Below are 21,970 nucleotides of genomic sequence, written 5' to 3'. Positions count from 1 at the left end.
GAGCGGCACTCGTGGCTTGATGCTGCCAGTGACCTTGGCTCCTGGAACTAATGGAAGTGGAGGGCAGTGGGCTTGGTCTTTGTGCCTCTGTCAGACACTAAATCACAACTGCGTGTTGTTACCGCTGTGAGTTTTTTCCGGTTAAACCAACTTGCTTGAGTATCATAATGTTGAGTTCAGAGACAAGAAGGTCATTCTAACGTCACAGTAATCACGGCTGCTGCCATGTGAACTGTAGCAGTGGTCTTTTACTGACTGTGAGTTTTCTACAGGTACTGTAATAAATAGTAAAGCACATGTTGCCTTTCTCTGTGGCCCCAGTTTCATTATGCATAGAATGTTTTCTTTATGCTGCCCTTATAATTGAATTTCGATTGGCAAGTTAAAAAAAGAGGGAGGATGTTTGTCATTGATCTTTGTTCATATTGATTTGTCTGCATAACACAAAGCACACTGCGATTGATTATAGACTGTGGCTTGTTAAAGACAGATAACTGTACAAGAGCCTCAGCACACTGTAACTAGTACTGTGTGTCGGTGTGTATGTGGCGCCCCCTGGCGTTGACTGATCTTGCAACAGGGCAACTTGGAAATAGTTGCAGCTTTAACTGAGTGTGGCTTTGTTTTTTGCAGGTTTGCACAGTTATTTTTAGTATTTGTCTCCATGAATGTGTGTGTACAGGTTGATAACATGCTCGTTTGAGATCTGATTGAACTCTGAAGCAGTCACACCCAAATAACGCATGCTTCTAAAAAACAACATCCTCACAAGGCGTGTTAGAGACTAGGCAGTTAAAAATGTGTAAATATATTTTCCAAATATCAGGGTTGAATATGAGGTTATTTGAGTTTTTTAATGGAATTTATTAGTTCATTTACAAGACTTTGCAAAAAATATTTAAAAAAAAGAATTACATTAATTCAGAGGGGAGAAAAGACATGGCAATGTTACTGTAAACCTTTATTTTTTGAAAATATAATAAAAGTGATTGGAGGGTTATTCACAAAATGACAAGACCTCACATACACTGCATTAATTCAGATAATAATTTGCATATGCAAAAATACTAAACAAAACCAAAACAGCAAACACGCACAATGTATTTGCATTCACAAACAATTCACGCAAATGCTTTTATAATTATTTCCCCAGCAACTGACAATAAATCTCACCTCCTATAAAGATTGTATAGAGCTAAAGGGAAATTTTACTTCAGTCAAGAGCTTAAAATTTATTTAGCTGTTAGCTTTTTATTGTCAGGCCAAACACAACCACCTTTGATTTTTTTTCTCCAATAATTACTACTTGTTGAGCATCACACAGGAGGCAGGTACCATCATCCATCACTTTTTATGTGCTTGAAAGAGGATCCCATGATGAGGGCAGGGCTACAATCAGGGAGGAAGAGCAAGAGGAGCAGAAGGGAGGGAGACACAGACTGACAGAGTTCCCGTCTCCCTCTCTCTTTCTCTTAGTCGTAGTCTTGTCCTGCTTTTTACCCTGTGGTGTGTGTTTCAGCATGAGCGTCAAGCAGAAACTTCAGCCTGTGAGTACAGCCTTACTGGGTCTTTCATGCTCTCTGCAGTTACCCTCAAAACTCCATTTCTTTTTCAGCTCCACATTCCTGTTTGTTAGCTGCCAGTGTTCCTTTTCCTGTTCTTCCTCACCCCATCTTTAGTCATCTTCCACCTCAAACTTCCAGCTTACTGAATATTTCTCCATGAGTTAGAAATGATCACTTGAGTCAAGTTAAGCTGATGACATGTCAAAGTGACGTAACTTCACAAAGAGATTACACGAGAACTGTGCAGAGTTAGAGCACTTTCAAATTTACTGAGGGGTTTTTAAGCTGAAAATAAATGCTACTTTCATGTCTGCATTCTATTAATGTGATATTCACATCTTAAAGGCTTAATTTTATCTTTACTTATTTTTTATAGATACTATGTAAACTTTGAACTAAAATATTTAAAATGTTTTGTGCTTTGCATTGTAGCTTTATCCACAGTTGTCATATTATTATGAATATTTTATATTTCTGCTCTGAATACCTTAGAAGAAGCAGTTTCATATATATATCTATATCTATATCTATGTGCATGTCTCTCACTTTTTCTCTCTCTTCATATATTTATATATATATATGCTGGATTATTACTATTATATGATATATATATTTTAAATCGTGTTCTCTGATTACAGCTCTGCTGTCTTTTAAATCTAGTACAGCTTGAAATGTATCAGCTTGATCTCTTCCCATGATGACTTTAAAGTCGGAGTACCAACAGAGAGTTGTAGTGTGCAAATTAGAGGTGCCTGTCGTTGTCTGGTCATCATTATCATTAAACAGAGCTGTGGTGGACATCAATAACGTAACATTTCTTGGATGAGTGAACCTTTGCTCATGTGTTTACATTCTCATTACTGTGTTGTCTCTTCACATCTGTTCAGCTCCTGTGGTTAGTTGCTTACACACAAAAGGTTGTCACAGTTTGTTGTCCTAGATGGAGAATTCAATCAATTCTGTGCACTTTCTTCCATTTATGTCTGTTTTCCAAACTGAACGCTGTCTTGTTGGTCGTAAACCCAAATTATGAAGCAAGTGAAGCAGCCAACATCCCTTTACTGCAAATATTATTGAAACCTTGGTTATTCCTAATGACCATCTTTTTTATATATAGTACTCCGTCTTGAGAAAAAGTTTACTTTGACTATTTATGGACACTGCTTTCATTCAAGCTGGGAAAGTGGAAGGGAAATGCATTTTTGAGGAGACTTTTTTTCCCTCAACGAACAAAAAAGTCTAAATATATATTATATTTTGCAAGGGAAGATGGGTTTACTGGTTTCTTGTACCAATATGTGACAAATTAAAGGAAAAACTCTCGACTTGTGGAGATCCAAGGGCCCTGTTTTGTTGTTGGGACATTTTTCTGTGTGCACTTCTCCCCTTGGATGGATAGCTCATGTATCAATCAATGCAATGTTCTTCTGAGTCATCAGATTTATCCTGTGGTGAAACATTTCTAGCTCGAATTAAGAGAAAAGAGAGAGATCCTTTCAAGCTTTACAGTGTCATCTCCATCAATAGGAGGGGAGGGATCACTTAATAGTTAAATATAAATAAGATGCACATCATATGTCATGGCCTTCACAGTCATCAGACTCTATCAGCTGGATACATATGGGAGATCTTTGGCCACAGGGTTACACCACATTCTCTTCATCAAAACACCAGATAAGAAGCTGTTTTGGTGAATATGGTTCATTCCCTGCAGTGGGCTTCAGGACTTGAGCTATAGCACACCAAAGCTTTTCCCTTTTAATTTCTCACTGATCTGTGTGCTTGCCATACAAGTTCAGCTTCTTTTGTCATGATGACTATCAACATAATTATACAAACTGAAATGTAAATGACGGTCTAACCGCCAAAGGGTTTGTAAGGACAAGAAGGACATGGAAACCCAACAGCATGTACAGCAGTTTAGCTCTCTGTGGTTCATGTAGATGTGAATGTCAGTTATAGTGCATTAGAAGAATAAAGCACTTTGATTTCTGCAAAGCCAGTTTGGCCAAATAGAGCTGACCTTTCCATTAACAGAAATTACCTAAAATCACTCCTCTGCATGAAGCCCAGTCGATGCCAGCACTTATTCCAGTCCGAAATTGATCAGATCGCTGGCAGAAAGGGTCACGTGGCTTAGACAAAGTGGCAATCACGTGGTGCGGCGGAGGCAGGTGAGGCTGCAGTGGACTCTCTAGAAAGGACAGTGATTTGGCTCGGTTAAGTGCATTTGAAGAGAGGATAGAAGAAGGCAGGAGCTGGGATGTGTGTTCATGGCAGTCATCAGCAAACATATTTATCTGGAAGAAAGTGATGAAGGAAGGGAGATGGGGAAGAAGGCAGGTGGGGCTGCAGAGAGTTTGGAGAAGCCTCCTCTGCTGCTGTGGACGCCAGGATGAGAACCTGGACATGGAAGCTCTTATTGTTGTACCGGTCAGTGGATCTTACTCATCACTGATTCAGTCATTGGTAATTTTCTGATTTGTGTTGGTCTGCATGTAAATGGTACTCGACATATGAGTGGATTTGTGTTTTGCTCTGAAAGAAGAGTCAAGGGTTGTTTTTGAACCTCTTGCTGTTTTAAAAATATGCCCCATTGTTGTTAGAGCTTTCTGTCATTTTGTGTGCAAACTTGCTTAGAATATTTTGAGCAATGCACCATTTATTATAAATTAAAGCCGTGTTCATGATGAAGTTCATCATCTGAGGCGGCATGGCACTATCAAAGGACATGCTGGGCTTTACTTTAAGGGTGCAGTGGGGTGTGGTTAATGTAAAAGTATTCCAGTGTCTATCTATTTATCACAGTACTGCTACACCTTATGGATTTTTGCAGCTTTTATTGTAAATACTTGAGATGGCACTAAAACTGAAAACTACAGTTCTTGGGCTCTTGGTCTCTCGTGCACCATGTTCCTGCATTAAATTCTGCTTGTTTTTCAGTTTTCCCAACCTTCGTCTTACTTGGTCAGCAACAGCTACCAGACTGTTTTAACATACACTCTTTTAACTCTGTCTTTAATTTTTTTTAAGGCACTATCAGTATGTTGGAATCTTTAAAAAATGACTGAAATGAGTTTTGGCTGTTTTGTAAAGAACATCATTTTCATTTTAACTAAGAAAATTTAAGTTTCTTATTAAATATTGCTTTATGGATAAAACCTGAAAATGTTAAATTCTAATAATTAAACCGCAGTGAAAGCTGTTTAAATGATAACTTAAGATGCTGACTTACAGACCAAAAACATTTCACATTTTTATGTCAGAATTAAGTTATTGTTTTTGAATAAGGATAGTTGTTTGCTTTGTGAGAACTGTGCACTTACTTCCTTTACTCTCGTCTCAGACATTAGCTAATGTACACGCCTCCCCCTTCTTCCTGTTTTAATTGTATGCTTCATAAAGTACTCTATATAGTATTTATATTATACTTTCTGGCTATGGGCCTTGATCTTTCCTCCATTATTAATAACCTCCTCTGTATCCCATTGGCCTCTTATCAGGTGTTATCCCTCGGAGCTGACGTGCTGCCAGAGTATAAGCTCCAGGCCCCGCGCATCCACAAATGGACCATCCTTCACTACAGCCCCTTCAAAGCAGTATGGGACTGGGTCATCCTGCTGCTGGTCATCTACACGGCCATCTTCACGCCATATTCTGCTGCCTTCCTTCTCAATGAAGCGGAAGAAGAAACACAGAGAAGAATCTGCGGCTACACCTGCAACCCACTCAATGTGGTGGACCTTGTGGTGGACGTCATGTTCATCGTGGACATCCTCATCAACTTCAGAACCACCTATGTGAACCATAACGACGAGGTGGTCAGCCACCCGGGACGCATCGCACAGCACTACTTCAAGGGCTGGTTCCTGATCGATATAGTTGCTGCCATCCCCTTTGACCTGCTCATATTTCGCTCTGGGTCTGAGGAGGTGAGAAAGCTATCTGAATATCACTTTGTGTTTCAGACAAAAGATTAAATGAAAAGTCTCCTTTTATAGCCTTTATGTGTAACAGATTTTTACAGTTTTGCAGTAAAACTGGAAAATTACTCAAAACACAACTTTTTTTATTAAAGTCAAATACAGAAAGTCCCAAAATACAATCAACTAGGACATAAAACAGGTAACTCAGGAACAGACTAGGGTGGATAAGTAGACACGCTGACAAACGCTGTAAGGGAGAGAAGACTATTTATACACACAGAGGGCAATCAGGGGAAATGGAAACAGCAGGAAAGTGAGGCATATCCAAGATAATGATATACAAGAAGCAAAACAAAGCATGTAAAAAATAAGAGGCACAACACTGACACACACAGCAGCCTGGCACAGAGAAATATGAAGGAAAGCTAGGAAAATAAACCAAAATACAAGGACTTATGTTTAAATAGCAAACTCTCAGCCTTAACAGAAACTGCCATCAGAAGTAGCCTCCAAACACTGGTATTATCAAAAAACAAATACCAATCAAAACTCAACTAAATAAACAAGTATACTAAACTCAAAATGCATGAACAACCCCCCCAGCGCCATGGCACTGCTGTTATGAGTGGCAGCTCTTGGCCTTTTAACTCTTACTAAGTGAACCAACTAATGCGCCTGTGCTTTTTGTGCTACAAATGTAGCTGTATTTGGTTTGGAGAAACTTTTATCTGTGATGTCCTTTTCCTTTTACCAGTTTATGTCAAATTGATATTTTTTATAATACTATGATGGAGTAATTGTTGCAGGATAGCTGGAAGCATTATGGACAAATTAGAAGTGTTTATATGCGTTTTAAGAAGATGGAAAACCCGCTGAGTTACACATGGTAAACGTCCAGTCTGGCTATCCCATTGTGCCCTCATGTAACCTAAAACTGACTGCTCAGCTTATTGACCAGTAAATAGTTTATTTCTGCATAGATTCAGTTTCATTGCTATTTTTTGTACTTATAAAAGTCCGCTAATAGCACTAACATTAAATCTTCTCTGTCTTCAACAGCCTCAAACAACCACTCTTATTGGACTACTGAAGACGGCCAGACTTCTGAGGCTGGTGCGAGTGGCCAGGAAGTTGGATCGTTACTCAGAATATGGAGCTGCTGTTCTTTTCCTCCTTATGTGCACCTTTGCCCTCATTGCTCACTGGCTGGCCTGTATCTGGTACGCCATCGGTAATGTGGAGCGTCATGGCTCTGCCCGCATCGGTGGCATGAAGATTGGTTGGCTGGACAATCTGGCCGACCAGATTGGGAAATACTACAATGACAGTGACCCAGCCTCTGGCCCTTCAATCAAGGACAAGTATGTTACAGCCTTGTACTTCACCTTCAGCAGCCTGACTAGTGTGGGCTTTGGCAACGTCTCACCCAACACCAACCCAGAGAAGATCTTCTCCATCTGTGTCATGCTAATCGGCTGTGAGTAGAAAGGAAAAGGATCAGAAACATGCAACACTTCAGACTTCGAATCATTGAAGTAGAATCCAGAATATTTTCCTCTAACTCTGAAGCTCATCTTAGAAACTCTGGAGTAATTCAATTCTTCTTGCATATATTCAGTCACTTAGGTTATATTTCCTCATTTTAATATGAGGAAAATTACAAAGATAATGTCAAACAAATCAGCAAGTTCAAGGAGAATCATGTCAAAATATTAGGTCAGTCACTGTTTGTTAGCTGGTAAAATAAGTCCTCCAAGATCTTACCTGTTTTTATGAGAACAACTTGAACTATTTACATAAATCCAGTACATCCTGAGCATACATACAGCCTTTGCTAGCCTATTTTTTGATGGTACAGAGATAGACAGGAGAAATATAATCAAATTTATCACAACCCCAGGAATAAATTGTTTCTGCTTTCTGTTCCATGCAGCTTTGATGTATGCCAGTATATTCGGAAACGTATCAGCCATCATTCAGAGACTTTACTCAGGCACAGCCCGCTACCACACCCAGATGCTGCGGGTCAAGGAGTTCATACGTTTCCATCAGATCCCAGGAGGTCTGAGACAAAGGCTGGAGGAGTACTTCCAACATGCCTGGTCCTACACAAACGGCATCGACATGAATGCTGTAAGGAAATGAAAAAACTTTGACTGCTGCCTTCCCCTTATGAGCATGCTTTCAAAGTGCAAACATCAATGTGCACGTTCAAAGCACCTAACTGAAGTACAATTAATGTGTTACAATTTATAGAAACACTTGCTGTCCTCAAGTTCTCTGCATGTCCTGTGTTTGACCTACACTGGCTGCTTGCCGTATTCTATGCTGTTGCAATGGCCCAGTTTTTGTGCGGTGATCTTTTAATGTCATGTAGTTCTTAAAAGTAGTAATAAGTACAAATCCAGGCTTTGTTTGATGCACTTGCTCCCAGAAAAAAAAGTTTTCGTAATATTCAAATAAAACCTTTATAACACATTTTATTTCAAACGTTTTCAGAGACTTTTAGGTGCATCTTTGTGTTCATGGGGGTATAGCTCAGTGGTAGAGCATTTGACTGCAGATCAAGAGGTCCCCAGTTCAACTCTGGGTGCCCCCTCTTCATTTACAGACATTCATTGTTTCCAGTGTCTCATAGAGAGACCCACTTTTCAGATGTGATGTGCGTCATGTTGCTGTTTGGGACATCCCTGCTAACCAGAGCGCAAGAGCAGAATCAGTGCCTGCCAATTCAATGAGGGAATAGCTTATCAATTGTAGCTCTCATCCTTTATGCCCTGCATGCATCAATCTGATACTCTGCTCCCCTTCTCTCCCCTCCAGACCTTTTTCATGTGCTTTCACGTTACTTCTTTTTTTATGTTACAGAAGCTTAAAAAAGAAACATAACATGAAGACAAAGTTAGATTTCCTGTGTCCCATTTGTTTCTTCCTCCAGGTTTTAAAGGGTTTCCCTGAGTGTCTGCAAGCTGATATCTGCCTTCATTTGAACCGCAGCTTGCTGCAGAACTGCAAAGCTTTTCGAGGTGCTAACAAAGGCTGCCTGCGGGCTCTGGCCATGCGATTTAAGACCACCCACGCTCCGCCGGGTGACACCCTAGTCCACAGTGGGGATATTCTCACTGCCCTATACTTCATTTCCAGGGGTTCTATAGAGATCCTCAGGGACGACGTGGTGGTGGCCATACTGGGTGAGCTGCAAGTTGCTAATAAAGAGCTTTTTACTTGTTAACACTTTAAGAAAAATCGTTTCATTTTCCATTTAGTTAAAATAATTATGACCAGAATACAATTTTCAAGGTTAAACAAAAAAAATCACCTATTTTGGGTAAAACCAGTTTAATTTGTTTATATTTATCTGATTATGAAATGTTTTTTATCTGTTTTATTTTGCAGTCCTGTTTGTTTTCCACTTAGTTGTTCTTTCTCTTCCTGCAAAGTCACAGCCAGAACTGACATTGGCCCTTAGTTCACATCAGCACACACTTGTGTGTGTGTGTGTGTGTGTGTGTGTTGTGTGGCCAGAGGTGTTTGGGCACAGCTCCACTTTCATTCCACAGCGATTGATCATCAATAGAGCTAGCACTGGCTTATCCAGGCTGCACAGGTCACATCTTTGTGCCTGTGTTTGTGGGGACCACTGATTTGTGTTGAGCTGCTGTACTGCTGTGGATCAGGTCACTGTGGTGCATTATTTTTTAATAATGCATTAAACATTAAACAAAAAATAAATAAATAAAAGAACTGACATTACCCTGTTATTGCTTATACAAGGATGGGCTTGCCTAATTGAATTTTCCACTACTTTTGCTGTGATGTATGTAGGAAAGAATGACATCTTTGGTGAACCCATCAATCTGTACGAGAGGTCAGGGAAATCCAGCGCTGATGTCAGGGCTTTGACATACTGTGATCTTCACAAGATCCTGAGGGACGACCTTCTGGAAGTGCTAGACATGTATCCCGATTTTTCCAACATGTTCTGGAACAATTTGGAGATCACCTTCAACTTGAGAGACGTGAGTGCCACCAGGGGGCGTTTCAAACGCCATAAGTAACTTTGTAACTTTGTGTGGGGTCACGCTTTTCTTTTAATTTCTTTTAAGGGTTAGGGCAGAAATACCTGCCTTTCTCTTTTGGAAACAGGAACTTCCAGTTTGCTGATCTCTAGTGCTGTCAAGAAGATAAACTAGAACCATGTCTATCATTTCAAAGTAAATGAATCTATTACATTTTCCAAAATGCTCCCATATGACTTCATGACGTTGTTATTTCTTGTTATTTGTAACTAATATTTATAACAGTACAATAAATAGAATAGAATCGCCCTTTATTGTCATTGCATGTGTACAATGAAATTGTGATCAAACATGTATAAAATGTCCATTAAAGACATTTCTTTTCATATATTACTCTGTCAGTCCTGAAATAATCACACTGGCTAACTGGAGCCTTCCTGGTTTCTGAGTGTGGTGCCGTTTCAACTTAAAACTAAACGGTTTGGAAAAGCACTTAATGTGAGGGCCCTCCAGGCAAATATGTAAATATAGGCAAAGTGTGCAGGAGGGTTTAGAGGCAGTATTGAAACTGGGGCATTTGAACAACACACTCAGTAAGCATTGTGCCACAGCGCTACAAGTGGTTACCAGTATCAGAGGTAATCTTAAGTGGTAAAATCATAAAGATCTCACCTAGATTTCTAAATATACTGATGGAAAAGGTGCTGTATGTTTCTTTTAAGCAGGAGATGTGGTTTGTAATTTTGAATTACTGAAGCTGATCTGTATCAGGTAGATAGAATAAACCAGACAACCCCAGGCAGGGACTCTGAATGTGGCTATCGTCTGACGAGGCATCGGAGAAGCTCACTGCGTCGGAGAAACAGGCCAGGTGAGTAAGGGACGCGGCCTAACGCCAAATGCTCCTGTATCAACTTATTGTCTTATTCCTATCTGTGCTGTGACTCTGTGTGGACAGACGGGATGGATCGTGAAGACTCTTATCCAGATCAGTCACGTTCGATGTCAAACCACCACCGGGGAACAATGGCAGGATCTCATTGGGAAGACCTCTGCAGCAGTGCTAGTATATGTTCACAGTCTAGTGATGAGGAAATGAAGCCCATAGGACACAGCAAAGGGGAGTTGTACCCACATGCGGGTGATACCAGAGACTATCCATCCGCAGTAGTCAACCTTCTGCCTCACAGTGGACCTTCAGCTGGACTCGGCCCGCCTGTAGACCTTGGAGGACCTCCATACTCAGGTAAAATCCACTTAAAACACTTTTGGAGGCACAGAGAACACAAGAACACAACGAGATGGATGGATGGTTTGAATGCAGCACTGATAGATAAATAAAAAATAACTGTGGAGTAATACATTTGCATATTTTAACAAACATTTTTTCAAGAAATGATTGTTCTTTTACTTTTGCACAGCAGCAACCCCTATCAGCATGCCAGGCCTGTATAGCTACTGGCCAGACCGCAGAGCAAGTCAGTTTTCAGACAGCCAGAGGCGGCCGTCCTCAGTAAGGGCGAGTTTTCACCCTTCACCCTGTGCTGAAGATCGGCCCAGTGAGCTAGAGTCTCGATTGGAGCTGCTTCAGTCACAATTAAACCGGTAAGCTTGACTTATGTTGTTTTAGAATTAAAGAAATAAACAATAAGGGGGCACCCGGATTTGAACCGGGGACCTCTTGATCTGCAGTCAAATGCTCTACCACTGAGCTATACCCCCGGTGCTGAGGCCCCTGGGAGGTGGATGCATTTGTCACTGTTGTCCCAAGGCAGTGTTTGCATTTCAGCTCCACCCTTTCTGTGTTTGCATATCAGTTTCCAGCTGAGTGCTTACTACATGTGTGTACATACATGCATGTGTGTGAGAGAAAAGGAGGAGTAAGAACAAAATAAACAGAGATAAGAAAGGGTCAGGGGTGAGACTGAAAATGTCCATCATGTGTGTTTTCTTTTAACTGCCTGCCTGCTTCCACGTGAATGATCGTGATGATTCTATAGCGACAGATAGAGAAAAGTGTATTAACACTCATAACCCCTTATAGAAGTGTTCTGACCAGGATCAAATCATAGAAATCAAAGAAAAAATGTGTGAAAGAGTCTTGAAGCCATATATCTTTGTCTTCTTGTCTTGTCCAGACTGGAGACCCGTATGACTGCAGACATTAATGTGATCCTGCAGCTCCTTCAGAGACAGATGGCTCCGGTGCCTCCGGCCTACAGCGCTGTGTCCCCCAGCCCTCACCCACCTCATCCCACCACACTGTACAGCACGGGCACACCCACAATCCACACCGTCCCTCCAAAGCAGCCACCACAGATCGACAGCACTGCCTCACTACTCCAGGTGCTTTACTTATCATATGCTATGTGCAATAAGATTGCTCCTCTATAGTCATTACTTTTTTGACACTTTTGCCAGAAAAACTATTTAAGCAATTCAATTAAGTTCATCAGAGTTGAAAAAGAAAATAAGAACTTAAGACATCCATAATCCTGAAAGGAAAAAGAATAACAGAGATATCTGATAAATCTACAAGTCGAACGATGATTGTTATCTCCAGGTTTCAAGATAACAGACTGCCTTTTCGCCCCAATCATCATTTATGTCTTGCATTATTTGTAGCAAGAGATCAGTTAATGCAGGATCTTTCTTCCTTGCTTTTGGATTCAGAGCACTTTTTTGAGCCCAAAACATCCATAATATTAAACTTTTTTTTTTAAATTAGACTCTAAAAAAGATTCTGACCTTTGTGTCCTGTTATTTAATATAATTAAATTATACACTACATACATCTAATCTTGTATGAACTAATACTTCTCTGTCTTTCCAGAGTCCAGACTCTGACTGCAAGCACAAATCCAAGGATTCCCTGTCCAGCGGGATCCATCTAACTGTGGCATCAGATGACACTATGTCCATGTCACCAGAGGCAGACCAATCACATCTACCCTCTGTCGACCTCACTCCTCCTCAGATCTTCTGCTCTGGAGACCAAGAGCCTTCGGGACTTCTGTGCGGCACCCAGCGCTTCCCCTCTCTCCCGGAGCACCTGGAGATCTCCACAGAAATGCAGGAGATCCAGAGGCATGTGTCTGATCCTGTCCTGCCGGGCAGCTAGAAGAGCTATCACTGACCCTCACACCCTACAGCCTGGTACTTTGGACAGTACAGCCATATTTTCCCCACATCGGTACTTCCTTCCCATTTAAACCTCCTTTCCTGTTCAGATGCTGCTGTGGAGCGTGGGATGCCTTGCCTTTCACATCACAGAGGGTACACAGTGTCTCGAGTTTCTCAAGCACAGACCGAACATTGCTCTCAAGACTGCTGTAGTTTTGTGCTCCAGCATCCCATCACTCAAGTCCTGTGCAATAAAGAGCAGGATGGTGCACTGACATCTACAGGACATGCCAAGCAGTCACTGGATCTCAAAGCTACACCAACTGCTCCTACATGGAGGCGTCCTTGAAGAGAAGTGAAATGACAAGAAAGAATTAAGACTTTTCACGTTTGAAGAATTATCTGCAGTCACTTTGTGTAAGAATTGCACATTTAGATTTGAACATAGAAAACTATAATCAGCTATTTGGAAATGAAATTATTTTCATATTGCAAATATTTATAGGTACATTCAGGACCATGCACTTAGTAAATGTAACAACTGTGAGTGGTTTAGGTTCAGTGTTTTGTCGTTGTTGTTTATGTTTAAAAATATCAAAAAGTCGTACAATAACTGTCTCACACACCGTGAAGGATGACGATTTATGGCAGACGTAGGAGAAAGCGTCGTTTTCATCTCATATTTCCTGTTGCAGCATTTTGATGTGAATGAAAACGTGTCAAGCGTGTCATGAGAAAATATTAGAATATACACAATGAAGCAGCACAGAACAAAACAAAAAACGTCAAAGTTTCATGTACATTTAAATATAGCTCTTACAGTTTTGTTTTTGGTCACGAATGCTTTGATTGCTCCCGTTTCTGTGTTTGTTTATCCGCTCACCTCAGACGTGTGTCGACTATTTCTCAAAGCAGCGTGGTCACACGGTGTCGTAACGCTCCTGATGTGTTTATCTGAAAGTGCCAACAATGAAGGACTTGTTCTCTCAGTTATTTTGACTCGCAGTGGACAAACCGCACCCTGGACGCACGTAAAGGGAAATCAGCTTAGTGGCAATTGAAGTGGATGGTAACTGTCAATCGCATACAGACGCAGAGACGACGTCTAAATGTGCGCCGAGATAATCTCTCAGTTCCAGCCACGGGGTGAATGTAATGACCTATTAAGCATTTAAAATTCTGTGAAAGGCTTCTTCAAGCACAGATTCCTGTTATTTGTCTTTTTTAGATTAAAGACACACTGCAAAGTTACTTCCTTTTGTTTTCCAAGTAACTTACCCGAGCGCTGGGATAATAACTGCAATGCCAAATGAAACATTGCAAACACTTCAAAATAACAGAACACACTAAAGCTAAGCTTTTCAATGAATATATAATAAATTGTCATTTAGGAGGACGGGTTTTCCTAAATATTGTACACCTCAGTCTGATGCCTGTTTGTCTAAGGCCCGATCAACAAGTTGTAAGAATACGTGTATAAAAGCAAAAAATCTTGATGTAAATTTGGCCAACCTCACATTCAAGGTCAACTTTTTTTGCACTTCTGCACCGTTTTCAATTAGGCTGATGTTTTCAGGTCTCTCAAAGGAAGGCCGCTTATGTCCCCTTGCTGTTGTATCACTTGCAGTGGCAGCTGGATGTCCTCTAATGTGTCAAAATAGCAATTCTGCAAAGCCAAGGGGAGCAGGTGATGAGGAAGTATGACTCGTGTGGCCAAAGAACTCAGGGCATCACACTAGAACTCCTTGTTGATAGTTTCACACTCGGGAACACTTTATAGTGCACAACCGGATGAAGCCAGTTTAGTATCCTCCTGGGCTTCCTCTTAACCCGACATGTGAAAAGGAAACTATCCACTCTTCACATGAAAACTGATGAAAAAGCTCAGTTCCTGGAAACCCAGCTTCCGTTGCCAGTGGTGATCCGCCGCTCAAAATTTGGGTCAGTGCAAAAGAAAAGTTCATGTTTAATTTCTGTGACAAATTTAAAGCATGTGCCCAGCATAAGTGGTCATAACATGACTTCTAGGGAGTGATCTAAATTTATCAGCTGCACAGAAAGCTGAGTGGAAGAGCAGATTAGCCCAATTTAAAATTGGAAGGCTGCACCTTTCAGAGTTTTCAGGAGGAATAGTAGTAAATTCTTATGAAAAGCAAGTATCAGACCTTAAAATTATTGATGGGAAGTGCAATGTTGAGGTTTTTTTGCACTGGAAAAAAAAAAGCTACCTTTTTTACAAGAACAGTGTTTTTGACCTATCAGGGAACTGACAACTAAGAAGAGAAAAGGACAGTACTGCACTTGTAGGGGGTATAGCTCAGTGGTAGAGCATTTGACTGCAGATCAAGAGGTCCCCGGTTCAAATCCGGGTGCCCCCTCTTTTCACCCTTCTACCAACACAAACTGAAATTATGTTTATTGGAGAGAGGCAACTGAGCGTAAGGTGAAAATGACCCCGAACTGTAAATAGACAGCTCTGGCTCTCTGAGAACTGCAGGATGAATGTGCTGACAGCAGTAGCTTTCTAAATAGATTAACTCGTGCCATGCAAAGGCAGCAACAGTAAAATGATCTTACAAAAGCTGGGGGGCAAAAAAGAAATAAGGCAACACAAGTTTGTAAGACATGGAGGAATACAATTTATTTGAGTAAATTCCATATTAAACTTTATGAAAAGAAAAAAAACTACGGCATGAACACTTGTCTTACAAACAACTTGAGTTGATATATTTATATGTATGTACAATTTGCCTTGTAATGGCATGCTACAAGGACATGACCCTTTAATTACTGAAAACAACAACAAAAAAAGAGGCAGACATAAACAGTCAGAAAGTTGTTTCCTCCCATTTTTACAGCTCACGCGCATGAAGAAAAAATGCAGCTTTCCAAGCACAACTTTCTACATGTAAAAATAAGACAAAGAGGAGAATAATTGAATAATTTTTGGGGGGGGGGGGGGGGGGGGGCAATAAAAGGTTGAACAACATTGCTCTGGTAGGTTTTGAGTGCTGCTGTACACGGTTGCTTCACAGCATCGCCAGCCGAACTAAAACACAACATATGATGACACACCACTGCACTAACCTCTCAGGTTATTTTACACTTTTCGAAAAGTTGCACCAGTCACAAGCTTGAGGCTGGGCACAGTCATCTGAAGAGAGTACACACACACCCAAATTTAACAGCTTTAATTGCCACAAGGGTAAACAAGACTGCAATATATTAATCCTCGAATTATCGATAAAAAGGTATGCATTCACGAGAAAGGCTACAACATATTCCTACATATTAGAGAGGCCATCTTCTGGCACCTACAGTAGCTGGTATCAACCTTTAGAAAGGAAACAGATGAAATGTACAAGGAAGGTAAACCCTTCATGAATATCACACGGCTGGCTACAAATCACACCGAGGAGTACAAAAATCGGACTTTCATACGCAGCAGCTCAAAGCACTCGTGTCTCTTCCAGCTGCTGAACACTACCATGTGAGCAAAATAAATAAGTGCTTAAACACGGTTAATATAACAGTAAAGACATGGAAAAAACATTGTAAACCAGGTTATTGCGGAGCAGGTGTTTAATATTCCAAACACATTCAGAGAGTTCACTCGACACCTCATCCTCGTCTTGAAAACGTAGGAATGAGAACGGAAAAAAAAGTCCATATCTGAAATGGCGCTCCTTCTCCGTGACTTCACACACGCAGGATCTCCAGGCAGTTGTTATAGCAGATGGCGATCCAGTCCGGCTGCGTGGAGGCCCACTGCACGTTGTTGATCTCGCCTTCGGCGGTGTAGGCCAGGATCGGGTCCTCAATGGCCCGTGGCATTTGTTGGATGTCCCAGATCAGGGCCTGGTGGTCGTCAGCTTAGAGGAGACGGAAAGAAAAGGGAACAATAAAATGTAAACAATCAATGAATGAATTTTTTAAAAAAAAAAAGAAAAGGAGACCCGGGAAGCAGGCAAAGCAGAGATATCGGTGCTGAGGTGGAAATAAAATGTTTAAGTGCTTCCTCTAACATAATTATGCCAGGGCTGGGCAAAATAACTTTAAAGAAAATGTAACAAAATGAGCACACTGCTAATATTGAATTTTCTTAAAAGCAGCAAAGAACAGTGCACCTTTCTATCCAGACCCTGGCTTAAAGCTGGAAAACTGCCGTTCTGATCTATTCTGACGTGATGATGTGCGGCAGAGTCATCTTAAATTGTGAATGGAATCTTTGTTATGCTTTCTACGGCAACGAACACAACATTTGGATAACTGCTGCACTGAATATTTGGCCTATCCACGGGCTTTTTATGACCGATTTTATTAACTTAATCACTGACATACTGACAACAAAGAGAAGGTTGTTTCAGTTCCCACAAAAAAAGAAAAAACTAAATGGGTCAGGCAAAGCACTCTTCTTTAAAGAGAAGTCTCGCCCAACACACTTTTACAACACTACAGTGTTTTTATTAAATATCGTTTTGTATTTCTGCCCAAACTTATTTTAAGTAGACAAATGTTGGTTTTGGTGTTTAAAGTAAAATCATTACACTTTGTTAAGGTTATGGTTTACAAGACAAATCAAATCATTTATGCAATATTTCATGTCCTAAAATACGTGAGACTCGGTACAGAAAAACCACCCATAAAGAAACAGCCTGACACTGTCAAGAAAAGGAATTTCCGATAATTCTAATGTTTGTTATCTCAACCTCACGGTCTGCAAAACATCTACAATAAACTGTAAATAGAATAGAATAATCATTTAATTGTCCCACAAGGGGAAATTTGGTAAATAAACCATGCACTATTTCGCTCCATATCCTCATCCAGCAAACATTTTGGCTATAAGGGGAAACCCCCGCTCACGGCGTGGGGAGTGAGTGCAACATTCAGTATTTATCTATTTGCATTTTTCCTAAACCAAAATAATTCAAAGAACGGACACAGTTTGCTATTTCAAATTAAAAATTCTGAAGAAACGAACAAAGACCGATCAAATCTGTTTTTGCATGTTAATCTAGATGTTTTGACATTTTAAAAAAAAATCTAAAAAAAAAAGTTTTGTAAAAAAAAATGTGAAGACAAATAAATGAAAGTGCTGAACTTTAGGTTTTTGCATGCTGTGTCGTTTCCTTTTGTTGTTTTCACTGTTGCTTGGCAGTAGGTAATGCACCTCCCTTGCCCAAATATGGTCGAAGCTGTTTGCCAAATATCATAAAACCACAAAAATAAAATAGCATGTTGTAATCTTTTACATAATGCACCAATTAAACATTTCATGGCCCGTAACATCAGAAGCAGGACATACGACTACAGTCAAAAGCCTCAATTATAGCCCGTTACAGACATGGACAGGTGAAGATTTGATGGCCAAATAATCATGACTGTTACACTTTTTTGTAGTGTGCTTGAAGTCCGCTGCCTGTGGTAGCTGGAGCGTGTTTGTAGTTTGTGGAAATGGAACAACAGTACTTAATGGGCCAATCACAACATTTCACAAATTTCCCACTGAAGGATAAAGCCCCACTAAATGGTTAAATTACCCACACGTAGTTTTTTTTCATATTGTATATGTCGCTATTTGTCTTAAGCATATCAAAATACAAGTGAATGACTTTGTAGCATGAGTCCTGGTTTTCTGTTTCTAAGAAAAGATAAGTTAATATTACAAATCAAAATCCAGCATATTGGTATCTTACAAGCCTTTAAAAACACAAATATAAACTTCTAGTTAAACACTGAAGTGTGTTATTTTATGTCTTAGCGGTACCTGAGATCACACATCTCCGTGAGTGGTTCTAATTTTACTGAAGGCCTGCTTGCAGTTCGCTTACCTGCGGTGCAGATGTGACATGAGGAGTGCGGTGCCCACGCGATGCCATTAACACAAGCGCGATGGTTGTTCAGCCGAGCCACTGGAGTGCAGGGCACGCGTACGTCCAGGATAACCACCTATTAAACAAAAAGATTTCAAATTAAATAATAATAAAACAATTTCACTCAAACAGATAAAATGTGGCCTGATGTTACAAAATGGCTAAGGTCTTTCTGGGAATCTCCTTCTGCTGAGGTATTTAATGGAAAACTCTGGAAGAGGTACTTTGATAATTACATGCCCCAAAAAATCTAAATGTTACTTTTTTTGCTCCCTAAAACAAACAAAAAAAAGTGTTATAGTATTTTAAAGCAAACCCACCTCCATGCCGTCCATGGCCATCGTGGCCAGGTAGTTGGGGTCCTGTTTGTTCCAGCAGAGACGGAGGAGCGGGTGGTGCTGGGGGTCCTCGTAGATGATGGTGCTGTGCTCGAGGTGTCGCAGGTCAAACATGCGGACGGATCCATCGGCTCCAACAGAGGCGAACATGTCTCTGCCACCTCCTGCACGGCTGAACGCGATGTCATACACCTGCAGAGACAAACAGCTGGATTCAATTAAATATTCCTGTGCATACACAGCAACACAGGGATCACCTCTGGGCTCCAAACACACACACCTCTTTGTCGTGGGCGATCAGCTGGGTCTTCACGTGTCCAGACACAAGGTTAACTCGTCCCAACACCTGGCCGGTTTCCAACCCCCAGATTGTGCAGGTGGTGTCAATACTGGAAGTACCTGCAGAAAAAGCAACAAAGCTTAACGATTTCAAAGGTCACAAAAGAAAGAAAAACTACATTCAATTTAGTAACTCTTTACAGTTTATGACATACTGGGTTACTTACCAAGTAGATTAGGATCGACTTCATTCCAGTCAAAGGAGGTGAGGGGAGCGCAGAAGTCTGAGTTCTTGTTGTTATTCAGCAAACATTCAAGACGTGTTTCTGTGTCGCTGACCTGCAACACAAACCCAAGGACTCTTACAACAAGTGCTACCAGCTAATGTGCCACCAGCCAGCCACCAGGACGAAAAAAATCTTTTAGTCCTTTTACATGCAGTTGTGCATTTCAGCAGCAGACAAGTTAAATAAGGCTGGAAATACCGTTTTTACTTTTGCTATGAAAACATTAAAAAAAAAAAAAAAAAGACCAAATGCATCTTCTTAAAAGTCCTCAACAATTCACAAATGTAATATTTCCTGCTTTTAAAACAGCTGGATATGTTTTTAGCAACTAAAGAGGATTAAATCATGCATTTGTTCCATGAGGTAATAGTTACAACAGCGGGACACTTTCAGTTCATAATAAAGAAGTAAAATGTGGGTCATTGATGTGTTATTAATATTTTTTTTTTTAACAACAGCAAAGCTCCATAGCGCAGAGACACAAAATAGCTCTTAATTGTTAACACAATTGGCTGTCTGATCCTCCAGTTACATTTGTTATCTGCTCATTTTATCTCCTGAGACTTTAACAAGCAGAATCATGCATTCATTTCATCCCAGTTAAATTAATGCAAATTCTTCTTCGCCCCACAGGCTCTTACATTTAATCAGGTGACTTACTCCCCGTCTGTTTTAGAGTACAACTTAAAACATAATAGTAGGTATTAAAAATATTTAATGATCACTTTAAAAGCCAGTAGGTCATAAAGAGATGTCATCTTGATCTCTTCCCTGTTATTCTTCATCTTTCAACTGCTGCTTTTAGAGCACAGCAGCTCATCTCTCTCCATCTCACCCTGTCTCTAAGCATCCTCTTCTGTCACACCAACCCTCTGCATGTCCTTTCTCATTACATCTACAAATCTTCTCTCTGTAGTCCTCCTATTTTACTCCTGTCTAGCAGCTCCATATTCAGGCCTCCTTTGACCAGTATTCGCCATCACTCCCTATGGACATGTCCAAACCATCTCAGCCTTGCCTCTTTAAATCTGGCTCCAAACCACTCAACCTGAGCTTTCCCTCTGATGTACTCATTTCTAATCATGTCTAATCTCACTATCACTCTGTAAACCTCCCCTCTCACTATCTCCTATCCTTGTGCTACAAATCACCCCTGAAACTCATCTCCACTCCCTTCCCCCTGCCTGCACTCTCTTCTTCACCTCTCTTGCCTACCTATGCTGCTTGCGTCTTCATTGTTACACGTGTCACCCTCTCATTCACTCACATATATTCTGTTTTGATTCTTCTAATAATTTAATCTTCTCTAGAACATACCTCCACTTCTCCAGACTCTCTTCCACCTGCTCCCTTCTCTCACTACAGATCACGATATCATGTGAACATCACAGTCCATGGATGCGCCTGTCTGACCTCATCTCTCAGCCTGTCCATCACCAGTGCAAACAAGAAGGGGCACAGAGCTGATCCTCACCACTATCACGCTGTACTCATACATGTCTTCCAACACCCTCGCTCCTGTGTGGTGACCCCTTTGCTCACAACATACTACTCTAACCATGTCTTGTTTGCCGTTTTCTTTTAAGTCACTTTTGGAAACTCGCGGTTTTAATTCATATTATCTATTATATTTTACTTGTTCTCTTTGTGGCGTGTTCAGGATTTTCCTATATAAAACACAGTTATCTGTATTCTTACCCTCCAAATGCGCAGGTAGTCCCCACTGGTGGCCAGCAGGTCTGGATAGACCCCCTTCGTGTCTGGGATCCACATGATCTTGGTGGTGGGGTAAGGGTGGTCAAATGTGTTCCTGCAGACAAACTCTGAGCTCTCTTCCTCCAGACCCACCAGCTGAACCTGTGCAGGAGGGAAAAACATCTCCTGTCATATCAAACAGACGACCTGATATATCGGGAATGAAACCAAATGACTGTTCCCAAGGGGGTTCGGAGTTAGAATTATCCATTTATAGTGGCGTTACTAAGGGATATTATTAGTAATACACAACAAAAGACGCGCTGGTTATTAACACATATGCCCACTGTTGTTGTTTTAGTTTTACTGGTAAATAACAACAGATCGGACAGTGTTATTGTACGCTAGGGCAGCTAGCATTAGCATTAATTCGTCAACGCTGCGTTAGCTGCTGGCGGCCCAAACCACACTGCGCACCTTGTTGTTGTATTCCTCCACGAAGCTGCCGAGAGCCAGCCGAAACCGTTTGTCCGGACGGACGCTCCAGTTCATGGCGTACACCGTCCATGGCGCTTCGTATTTGTAGATTTCTTTTCTTTTGCCGTGAAGAGACATCCCCCTCGAACTGCAGCCAACACACCAGCGTCAGCGAACTGCGATTTAAGTAGTCCCACAAGCGAAGTTCGACCGCTTCTTTAACTTGTATGAACAAATGACGGCAGACACGGCGACAGAGGCTATTTAAATGAGCAAATCTTGTCTGAAAGCAACGTTTACCACCACGTTACTTAACAAAGAGTACCATCGCTGGCTTCAACCTGAAGAAAAGGTCAAGTCATACGATATCCAGATGACTTCCGGT

General features: G+C 40.9%; 2 protein-coding genes and 3 non-coding genes across 7 annotated transcripts in view; 3 read left to right on the top strand and 2 right to left on the bottom strand.

The window, feature by feature from the left end:
* The window catches only part of kcnh6a (potassium voltage-gated channel, subfamily H (eag-related), member 6a), a 27,630-nt gene extending 12,031 nt beyond the window's left edge, over positions 1 to 15,599 (top strand). For 2 of the 3 annotated variants that reach the window (XM_084925260.1, XM_084925259.1), the window contains 10 exons: positions 5,069 to 5,497; positions 6,551 to 6,968; positions 7,425 to 7,624; positions 8,430 to 8,682; positions 9,317 to 9,510; positions 10,282 to 10,381; positions 10,469 to 10,756; positions 10,932 to 11,115; positions 11,649 to 11,856; positions 12,344 to 15,599. In XM_084925260.1, the coding sequence (XP_084781386.1) occupies positions 5,069 to 5,497; positions 6,551 to 6,968; positions 7,425 to 7,624; positions 8,430 to 8,682; positions 9,317 to 9,510; positions 10,282 to 10,381; positions 10,469 to 10,756; positions 10,932 to 11,115; positions 11,649 to 11,856; positions 12,344 to 12,631 (2,562 nt within the window). In that variant the 3' untranslated portion in view covers positions 12,632 to 15,599. The remainder of the gene's footprint in view (positions 1 to 5,068; positions 5,498 to 6,550; positions 6,969 to 7,424; positions 7,625 to 8,429; positions 8,683 to 9,316; positions 9,511 to 10,281; positions 10,382 to 10,468; positions 10,757 to 10,931; positions 11,116 to 11,648; positions 11,857 to 12,343) is intronic. The other variant, XM_084925258.1, reaches the window with a different exon arrangement.
* Positions 8,019 to 8,090, top strand: trnac-gca (transfer RNA cysteine (anticodon GCA)). Its single transcript has one exon. It is a non-coding gene; the product is annotated as a tRNA-Cys (tRNA).
* trnac-gca (transfer RNA cysteine (anticodon GCA)) lies at positions 11,161 to 11,232 on the bottom strand. The gene has a single exon. It is a non-coding gene; the product is annotated as a tRNA-Cys (tRNA).
* trnac-gca (transfer RNA cysteine (anticodon GCA)) lies at positions 14,940 to 15,011 on the top strand. The gene has a single exon. It is a non-coding gene; the product is annotated as a tRNA-Cys (tRNA).
* On the bottom strand, positions 15,249 to 21,970 carry dcaf7 (ddb1 and cul4 associated factor 7). The gene is made up of 7 exons (XM_084925261.1): positions 21,586 to 21,970; positions 21,112 to 21,270; positions 19,354 to 19,465; positions 19,128 to 19,246; positions 18,830 to 19,039; positions 18,468 to 18,585; positions 15,249 to 16,505 (listed from the first exon to the last, which is right to left on the bottom strand). The coding sequence occupies exons 1-7, from the start codon at positions 21,721 to 21,723 to the stop codon at positions 16,333 to 16,335; spliced, it is 1,029 nt and encodes a 342-aa protein (XP_084781387.1). The 5' UTR covers positions 21,724 to 21,970; the 3' UTR covers positions 15,249 to 16,332.

This window comes from Perissodus microlepis, chromosome 4, assembly GCF_051167445.1.
Source record: "Perissodus microlepis isolate ML-2025 ecotype Zambia chromosome 4, ASM5116744v1, whole genome shotgun sequence".
NCBI classification, from domain to species: Eukaryota; Metazoa; Chordata; class Actinopteri; order Cichliformes; family Cichlidae; genus Perissodus; species Perissodus microlepis.
Note: the sequence above shows the minus strand (reverse complement) of the source record. Positions and strands in the feature narration are given on the sequence as shown.